This window comes from Perca fluviatilis, chromosome 16, assembly GCF_010015445.1.
Source record: "Perca fluviatilis chromosome 16, GENO_Pfluv_1.0, whole genome shotgun sequence".
In the NCBI taxonomy this organism is placed as follows: domain Eukaryota; kingdom Metazoa; phylum Chordata; class Actinopteri; order Perciformes; family Percidae; genus Perca; species Perca fluviatilis.
Window position 1 is genome coordinate 993,450 of NC_053127.1, and position 10,000 is coordinate 1,003,449.

General features: G+C 41.0%; 1 protein-coding gene across 1 annotated transcript in view; it reads left to right on the plus strand.

The window, feature by feature from the left end:
- ik (IK cytokine) overlaps positions 1 to 10,000 on the plus strand; it is a 20,848-nt gene that overhangs the window by 4,244 nt on the left and 6,604 nt on the right. Inside the window, exons 4-11 of the mRNA XM_039777731.1 lie at positions 502 to 561; positions 1,248 to 1,415; positions 2,024 to 2,138; positions 2,306 to 2,376; positions 2,504 to 2,550; positions 3,021 to 3,184; positions 4,648 to 4,756; positions 5,838 to 5,877. Of these exons, the coding sequence (XP_039633665.1) occupies positions 502 to 561; positions 1,248 to 1,415; positions 2,024 to 2,138; positions 2,306 to 2,376; positions 2,504 to 2,550; positions 3,021 to 3,184; positions 4,648 to 4,756; positions 5,838 to 5,877 (774 nt within the window). The remainder of the gene's footprint in view (positions 1 to 501; positions 562 to 1,247; positions 1,416 to 2,023; positions 2,139 to 2,305; positions 2,377 to 2,503; positions 2,551 to 3,020; positions 3,185 to 4,647; positions 4,757 to 5,837; positions 5,878 to 10,000) is intronic.

A 10,000-nucleotide genomic window follows, 5' to 3' on the forward strand; every position in this document is an offset into this window, starting at 1 on the left:
AGATAGTAACTAGTCTGGTGATGGAACTAAAGAAGGTAGTAACTAGTCTGGTGATGGAACTAAAGAAGGTAGTAACTAGTCTGGTGATGTAACTAAAGAAGATAGTAACTAGTCTGGTGATGTTACTAAAGAAGATAGTAACTAGTCTGGTGATGTTACTAAAGAAGGTAGTAACTAGTCTGATGGAACTAAAGAAGGTAGTAACTAGTCTGGTGATGTAACTAAAGAAGATAGTAACTAGTCTGGTGATGTTACTAAAGAATATAGTAACTAGTCTGATGTAACTAAAGAAGGTAGTAACTAGTCTGATGTAACTAAAGAAGGTAGTAACTAGTCTGATGTAACTAAAGAAGATAGTAACTAGTCTGGTGATGTAACTAAAGAAGATAGTAACTAGTTTGATGTAACTAAAGAAGATAGTAACTAGTCTGATGTAACTAAAGAAGATAGTAACTAGTCTGATGTAACTAAAGAAGATAGTAACTAGATCTTTTTTCCCAGAATGCCCAAGGACTACAACGAGGATGAGGATCCTGCAGCGAGGCGAAGGAAGAAGAAGAGGTGAGAGAATCTGGCAGAGACCTGATCACACAGGTCAGGTTCTTCCAGATGTTGGGTCTGGGTCTGACCCACATCCAGATGTTGGGTCTGGGTCTGACCCACATCCAGATGTTAGGTCTGACCCACATCCAGATGTTGGGTCTGGGAACTCCCCATTGGTCAGGGATCAATCTGAGGGGCGGGATAAACGGTTGTCTTCCAGATTCCCTCTGCACGCAATAGGATAGAGCTCCAACCAATCAGAGCAGAGCTAGCTGATAGATTAAACTTTAAACTCCCAACACATCTTCCTTTTTTAAGAATGACTTCAGTGTCGTTCTTTGTTCTTTTCTCAAAGAAAAGCTGAACTCCAAGTCTTCCAGAAGACCTCTGTTCTCCAGCAGCAGCAGCCATAAGCCCCGCCCACCGGCTCTATACACGATGTGATTGGCCGGACTAGAGTTTGATTTTTCCAGCTCGCAAGCCAACGGAGAGTTGCTAGACGACCCTGGCTGCAAAATAAATTTGCTGCTGCTAGGGTGGTCTAGATTTCTAGGCTAGTTTCTAATTGCTTTATACGTCAGCGGACTAATTTGCCTAATTGTCCAAAGCCTCTGGGGATTTAAAATAAGAACTAATATAAGAACTTAGTGTTGAAACTGACCAATCGGTGTGTTCGTCCCTGACGTGTTGCCTTGTCGTTGCAGCTACTATGCTAAGCTACGTCAGCAGGAGATGGAGCGAGAGAGAGAGCTGGCGGAGAAGTACCGAGACCGAGCCAGAGAGAGAAGAGACGGAGTCAACAAGGACTACGAAGAGACAGAGCTCATCAGCACCACCGCTAACTACAGGGCTGTAGGACCCACTGCTGAGGCGTGAGTAATGCTAAGCTAACCGCTAACTACAGGGCTGTAGGACCCACTGCTGAGGCGTGAGTAATGCTAAGCTAACCGCTAACTACAGGGCTGTAGGACCCACTGCTGAGGCGTGAGTAATGCTAAGCTAACCACTAACTACAGGGCTGTAGGACCCACTGCTGAGGCGTGAGTAATGCTAAGCTAACCGCTAACTACAGGGCTGTAGGACCCACTGCTGAGGCGTGAGTAATGCTAAGCTAACCATTAACTACACGGCTGTAGGACCCACTGCTGAGGCGTGAGTAATGCTAACTACAGGGCTGTAGGACCCACTGCTGAGGCGTGAGTAATGCTAAGCTAACCGCTAACTGCAGGGCTGTAGGACCCACTGCTGAGGCGGGAGTAATGCTAAGCTAACCGCTAACTACAGGGCTGTAGGACTCACTGCTGAGGCGTGATTAATGCTAAGCTAACCACTAACTACAGGGCTGTAGGACCCACTGCTGAGGTGTGAGTAATGCTAAGCTAACCGCTAACTACAGGGCTGTAGGACCCACTGATTAATGCTAAGCTAACAGTTCTAATGTGTGTGTGTATATTTAATTGTGTGTGTGTGTGTTCTTCAGAGATAAGTCTGCAGCAGAGAAGCGTCGTCAGCTGATCCAGGAGTCTAAGTTTTTGGGAGGTGACATGGAGCACACTCACTTGGTGAAAGGTCTGGACTTCGCTCTGCTGCAGAAGGTCAGTTTCCCCGCTGGATAGCATGTAGCATTTAGCATGTAGCATTTAGCATCTGAAAAACGCTTCCATTAAACTGCTATTAAAGGATTACATTGGTGTTAAAGTGTGTGTGTGTGTGTGTGTGTCTCTCTCTCTCTCTGTCTCTGTGTGTGTGTGTGTGTGTTTAGGTGAGAGCTGAAATCACCAGTAAAGAGAGAGAAGAAGAAGACATGATGGAGAAAGTCCAGAAAGAGGCCAAGTATGAACCAACCTGTCATTTCTCTCATAATTCTTCTTTTTACGCCCTTTTCTGACATTTTTGTAGCTTTTTTTTCGACATTATTTTGAAAACACTAAATGGTTTCTACATCCTGTCTGTTTTTCAGGAAAGACGTGGAGCCAGAGGAGAAGATCGAGTTTAAGACTCGTCTCGGTGAGTCTGATCAGCTGCTTTTATTCTGAAATTATCTGATCAACTGCTTTTATTCTGAAATTATCTGATCAGTGCTTTTATTCTGAAATTATCTGATCAGCTGCTTTTATTCTGAAATTATCTGATCAACTGCTTTTATTCTGAAATTATCTGATCAGTGCTTTTATTCTGAAATTATCTGATCAGCTGCTTTTATTCTGAAATGATCTGATCAACTGCTTTTATTCTGAAATTATCTGATCAGTGCTTTTATTCTGAAATTATCTGATCAGCTGCTTTTATTCTGAAATTATCTGATCAGTGCTTTTATTCTGAAATTGTCATGTGATCATACCATCGTAGGAACAAGTATCTCAAGAAAGTACTAATGGAAGGATTCTGATTGGCTGACAGTGTCTCTCTCTGCCGTGTCATGTAGTAAACTCAGAAGGATTCTGATTGGCTGACTGCTTAGTCTGAATGCCCTCCAGGCAGGAACATCTACCGCGTGGTGTTCAGGACCGGCGTGGTGGAGAGGAACGAGCTCTTCCTGCCCGGCAGGATGGCCTACGTGGTGGACCTGGACGATGAGTTCACCGACACCGACATCCCCACCACTCTGATCCGCAGCAAGGCCGACTGTCCCAGCATGGAGGTACACAACTCCCTTATGTCCCCTTATGTCCCCTTATGTCCCCTTATGTCCCCTTTTATGTCCCCTTTATGTCACCTTATGTCCCCTTATGTCCCCTTATGTCATCTATATGCCGACTGTCCCAGCATGGAGGTACACAACTCCCTTATGTCCCCTTATGTCCCCTTATGGCACCTTATGTCCCCTTATGTCATCTATATGCCGACTGTCCCAGCATGGAGGTACACAACTCCCTTATGTCCCCTTATGTCCCCTTATGTCCCCTTATGTCACCTTATGTCCCCTTATGTCACCTTATGTCACCTTATGTCCCCTTATGTCATCTATATGCCGACTGTCCCAGCATGGAGGTACACAACTCCCTTATGTCCCCTTATGTCCCCTTATGTCCCCTTATGTCCCCTTATGTCACCTTATGTCCCCTTATGTCACCTTATGTCACCTTATGTCCCCTTATGTCCCCTTATGTCATCTATATGCCGACTGTCCCAGCATGGAGGTACACAACTCCCTTATGTCCCCTTATGTCCCCTTATGTCCCTTATGTCACCTTATGTCACCTTATGTCATCTATATGCCGACTGTCCCAGCATGGAGGTACACAACTCTCTTATGTCCCCTTATGTCACCTTATGTCACCTTATGTCCCCTTATGTCCCCTTATGTCACCTTATGTCACCTTATGTCCCCTTATGTGTCATCTATATGCCGATTGTCCCAGCATGGAGGTACACAACTCCTTATGTCACCTTATGTCCCCTTATTGTCACCTTATGTCCCCTTATGTCACCTTATGTCACCTTATGTCACCTTATGTCACCTTATGTCCCCTTATGTCACCTTATGTCACCTTATGTCCCCTTATGTCACCTTATGTCACCTTATGTCCCCTTATGTCACCTTATGTCACCTTATGTCATCTATATGCCGACTGTCCCAGCATGGAGGTACACAACTCTATGTCACCTTCATGTTGCCTTTATGTCGCCTTTTTATGTCACCTTCATGCCGCCTTTATGTCGCCTTTTTGTAGCCTTTTTATGTCACCTTCATGCCGCCTTCATGTCGCCTTTTTGTAGCCTTTTTATGTCGCCTTTATGTCGCCTTTTTGTAGCCTTTTTGTCACCTTCATGCCGCCTTTATGTCGCCTTTTTGTAGCCTTTTTATGTCAGTGTTTCTGATCTTTAACAGACCAACCAATATCTCTCTCTCTGTGTGTCTGTTCTATATGTTATATCTCTGTGTGTCTGTTCTATATGTTATATATCTGTGTGTCTGTTCTATATGTTATATCTCTGTGTGTATCTGTTCTATATGTTATATATCTGTGTGTCTGTTCTATATGTTATATCTCTGTGTGTATCTGTTCTATATGTTATATATCTGTGTGTCTGTTCTATATGTTATATCTCTGTGTGTTTTTTGTATTTTTTTTTTTTTTTTTTTTTTTTTTTTTTTTTCAGGCTCAGACGACTCTCACCACCAACGACATCGTGATCTCGAAGCTGACCCAGATCCTGTCGTATCTCCGACAGGGAACCCGACACAAGAAGATCAAGAAGAAGGACAAAGGTAACGGAGTATATATAATAATATAATAATATAATAATATTATACCACTGGAGTATCCGGAGACTGAGAGGCGTAGTGGTTTCATACTGAAGCTCGTAGTATTTCAAGACACAAGGTGTAGAAGATCATGACCGGAAATTGAAGATTTGAGACAGACAGTTGCAGCATTTTGAGACAAAAAATACTACGACTTTTAGATGTATTTCGCTACTAAAAGGCGTAGTTTATTTTGAGAGTAAAAGTCATATTTTGAGACGTATTTGGACACTTTGAGTTCTTGTATTCTAATACCAATCGTCTTAGTATTTTGAGACTAAAACTCAAAGTATTTCACAACTACAGTTGACAGTAAAAGTCACTAGCAAATGTAGTATTTCGAGGCCTAAAGTCGTAGTATTTTGAGACTTAAAGTGGTAGTATTGTGCAGATTTTCCAGTACAGGTTGAAGTATTTGTGATGAAAGGTGACAGGTGAGAGAGGACAGGTGAGAGGACAGGTGAGAGAGGACAGGTGAGAGGACAGGTGAGAGAGGACAGGTGACAGGTGAGAGAGGACAGGTGACAGGTGAGAGAGGACAGGTGAGAGAGGACAGAGGACAGGTGACAGGTGAGAGAGGACAGGTGAGAGAGGACAGAGGACAGGTGACAGGTGAGAGAGGACAGGTGACAGGTGAGAGAGGACAGGTGACAGGTGAGAGAGGACAGGTGAGAGAGGACAGAGGACAGGTGAGAGAGGACAGGTGACAGGTGAGAGAGGACAGAGGACAGGTGACAGGTGAGAGAGGACAGGTGACCGGTGAGAGAGGACAGGTGACCGGTGAGAGAGGACAGGTGACCGGTGAGAGAGGACAGGTGACCGGTGAGAGAGGACAGGTGAGAGAGGACAGGTGACAGTGAGAGGACAGGTGAGAGAGGACAGGTGACAGGTGAGAGAGGACAGGTGACCGGGTGAGAGGACAGGTGACCGGTGAGAGAGGACAGGTGACCGGTGAGAGAGGACAGGTGAGAGAGGACAGGTGACAGGTGAGAGAGGACAGGTGAGAGAGGACAGGTGAATGACTTCCCTTGTGTTTGTGTTTCAGGTAAACTGGACGATAAGAGAGCTCCAGAGGCTGATCTCAGGTCAGTAGCAGGAACTCTTCTAGAGCGTGTGCTTGTGGAAGTAAAACCTCTGTTAGCATTTAGATTAGGATCCATGAAGTACTACACTACCCACAATCCTCAGCGTGACGGAGACCTTACCGTGGAAATGTTAACCCTATCCGCTAACTGAAGTCTCTGGTAGTTTCTGCACACAGTCTTGTACCTTTGACTTGTTTGCCGTTGAACCGAGTGAAATGTTTAGTGTTGTGTGTTCCTCTGGGACTCAAATCTTTTTATATATCAGGACTCTTAATCTTTTTATATATCAGGACTCTTAATCTTTTTATATATCAGGACTATATATCAGGACTCTAATCTTTTATATATCAGGACTCTAATCTTTTTATATATCAGGACTATATATCAGGACTCTAATCTTTTATATATCAGGACTATATATCAGGACTCTAATCTTTTATATATCAGGACTCTTAATCTTTTATATATCAGGACTCTAATCTTTTTTATATATCAGGACTCTAATCTTTTATATATCAGGACTCTTAATCTTTTTATATATCAGGACTCTAATCTTTTTATATATCAGGACTATATATCAGGACTCTAATCTTTTTATATATCAGGACTCTAATCTTTTTATATATCAGGACTATATATCAGGACTCTAATCTTTTTATATATCAGGACTATATATCAGGACTCTAATCTTTTTATATATCAGGACTATATATCAGGACTCTAATCTTTTTATATATCAGGACTATATATCAGGACTCTAATCTTTTTATATATCAGGACTATATATCAGGACTCTAATCTTTTTATATATCAGGACTCTAATCTTTTATATATCAGGACTCTTAATTTTTTATATATCAGGACTCTAATCTTTTTATATATCAGACTCTTATCTTTTTATATATCAGGACTATATATCAGGACTCTAATCTTTTTATATATCAGGACTATATATCAGGACTCTAATCTTTTTAATAATCACGCCTCTAATCTTTTTATATATCAGGACTATATATCAGGACTCTAATCTTTTATATATCAATCAGGACTCTAATCTTTTATATATCAGGACTATATATCAGGACTCTAATCTTTTATATATTCAGGACTCTAATCTTTTATATATCAGGACTCTTAATCTTTTTATATATCAGGACTATATATCAGGACTCTAATCTTTTATATATCAGGACTCTAATCTTTTATATAAGGACTATATATCAGGACTCTAATCTTTTTATATATCAGGACTATATATCAGGACTCTAATCTTTTATATATCAGGACTCTAATCTTTTTATATATCAGGACTATATATCAGGACTCTAATCTTTTATATATATCAGGACTCTAATCTTTTTATATATCAGGACTCTAATCTTTTTATATATCAGGACTCTAATCTTTTATATATACAGGACTCTATCTTTTATATATCAGGACTCTAATCTTTTTATATATCAGGACTATATATCAGGACTCTAATCTTTTTATATATCAGGACTCTAATCTTTTATATATCAGGACTATATATCAGGACTCTAATCTTTTATATATCAGGACTATATATCAGGACTCTAATCTTTTTATATATCAGGACTCTAATCTTTTATATATCAGGACTATATATCAGGACTCTAATCTTTTATATATATCAGGACTCTAATCTTTTTTATATCAGGACTCTAATCTTTTATATATCAGGACTCTAATCTTTTTATATATCAGGACTCTTAATCTTTTTATATATCAGGACTATATATCAGGACTCTAATCTTTTATATATCAGGACTCTAATCTTTTTATATATCAGGACTATATATCAGGACTCTAATCTTTTTATATATCAGGACTATATATCAGGACTCTAATCTTTTTATATATCAGGACTCTAATCTTTTTATATATCAGGACTATATATCAGGACTCTAATCTTTTTATATATCAGGACTCTAATCTTTTTATATATCAGGACTCTAATCTTTTTATATATCAGGACTCTAATCTTTTTATATATCAGGACTCTAATCTTTTTATGTATCAGATACAGTGCCTTGTAAAGTATTCGGCCCCCTTGAACTTTTCGACCTTTTGCCACATTTCAGGCCTCAAACATAAAGATATAAAACTGTAATTTTTTGTGAAGAATCAACAACAAGAGGGACACAATCATGAAGTGGAACGAAATTTATTGGATATTTCAAACCTTTTAAACAAATAAAAACTGAAATATTGGCGCGCGCAAAATTATTCAGCCCCCTTAAGTTAATACTTTGTAGCGCCACCCTTTTGCGATTACAGCTGTAAGTCGCTTGGGGTATGTCTCTATCAGTTTTGCACATCAAGAGACTGACATTTTTGCCCATTCCTCCTTGCAAAACAGCTCGAGCTCAGTGAGGTTGGATGGGAGCGCGTTGTGAACAGCAGTTTCGTTCTTTCCACAGATTCTCGATTGGATTCAGGTCTGGACTTTGACTTGGCCATTCTAACACCTGGATATGTTTATTTGTGAACCATTCCATTGTAGATTTTGCTTTATGTTTTGGATCATTGTCTTGTTGGAAGACAAATCTCCGTCCCAGTCTCAGGTCTTTTGCAGACTCCATCAGGTTTTCTTCCAGAATGGTCCTGTATTTGGCTCCATCCATCTTCCCATCAATTTTAACCATCTTCCCTGTCCCTGCTGAAGAAAAGCAGGCCCAAACCATGATGCTGCCACCACCGTGTTTGACAGTGGGGATGGTGTGTTCAGGGTGATGAGCTGTGTTGCTTTTACGCCAAACATAACGTTTTGCATTGTTGCCAAAAGTTCGATTTTGGTTTTATCTGACCACAGCACCTTCTTCCACATGTTTGGTGTGTCTCCCAGGTGGCTTTTGGCAAACTTTTAAACGACACTTTTATGGATATCTTTAAGAAATGGCTTTCTTCTTGCCACTCTTCCATAAAGGCCAGATTTGTGCAGTATACGCGAATTGTTGTCCTATGGACAGAGTCTCCCACCTCAGCTGTAGATCTCTGCAGTTCATCCAGAGGGATCATGGGCCTCTTGGCTGCATCTCTGATCAGTCTTCTCATTGTATGAGCTGAAAGTTTAGAAGGACGCCGGGTCTTCGTAGATTTGTAGTGGTCTGATACTCCTTCCATTTCAATATTATCGCTGTACCTAGTGCTCTTTGGGATGTTTAAAGCTTGGGAAATCTTTTTGTATCCAAACGGCTTTAAACTTCTCCACAACAGTATCTCGGACCTGCCTGGTGTGTTCCCTTGTTCTTCATGATGCTCTCTGGCGCTTTACACGGGACCTCTGAGACTATCACAGAGCAGGTGCATTTATACGGAGACCTTGATTACACACAGCTGGATTCTATTTATCATCATTAGTCATTTAGGTCAACATTGGATCATTCAGAGATCCTCACTGAACTTCTGAGAGAGTTTGCTGCACTGAAAGTAAAGGGCGCTGAATAATTTTGCACCCAACTTTTTCAGTTTTTATTTGTTAAAAAAGTTTGAAATAGCCAATGAATTTTGTTCCACTTCATAATTGGGACCCACTTGTTGTTGATTCTTCACAAAAAATTACAGTTTTATATCTTTATGTTTGAGGCCTGAAATGTGGCAAAAGGTCGAAACGTTCAAGGGGCCCAATACTTTCGCAAGGCACTGTATATTAAACCCTTCAGATCTAGAGACGCTACACAAGCAGGCACACACTGTTGGCTCTTATAGCTCTGTCTCTGTGTCCTCTCCATCTCTCTCTCTCTCTCTCTCTCTCCGTATGTGTCTCTATGTTGACTCTCTCTCTGTCTCTGTGTCGACTCTCTCTCTCCGTCTGTGTCTCTATGTTGACTCTCTCTCTCTGTCTGTGTCTCTATGTTGACTCCTTCTGTCTCTGTGGGCGACTCTCTCTCTCTCGTTTGTGTCTTTTATGTTGACTCTCTCTGTCTCTGTGTCTCTATGTTGACTCTCTCTCTGTCTGTGTCTCTATGTTGACTCTCTCTCTGTCTGTGTCTCTATGTTGACTCTCTCTCTGTTTGTGTCTCTATGTTGACTCTCTCTCTGTCTCTGTGTCTCTATGTTGACTCTCTCTCTGTCTCTGTGTCTCTATGTTGACTCTCTC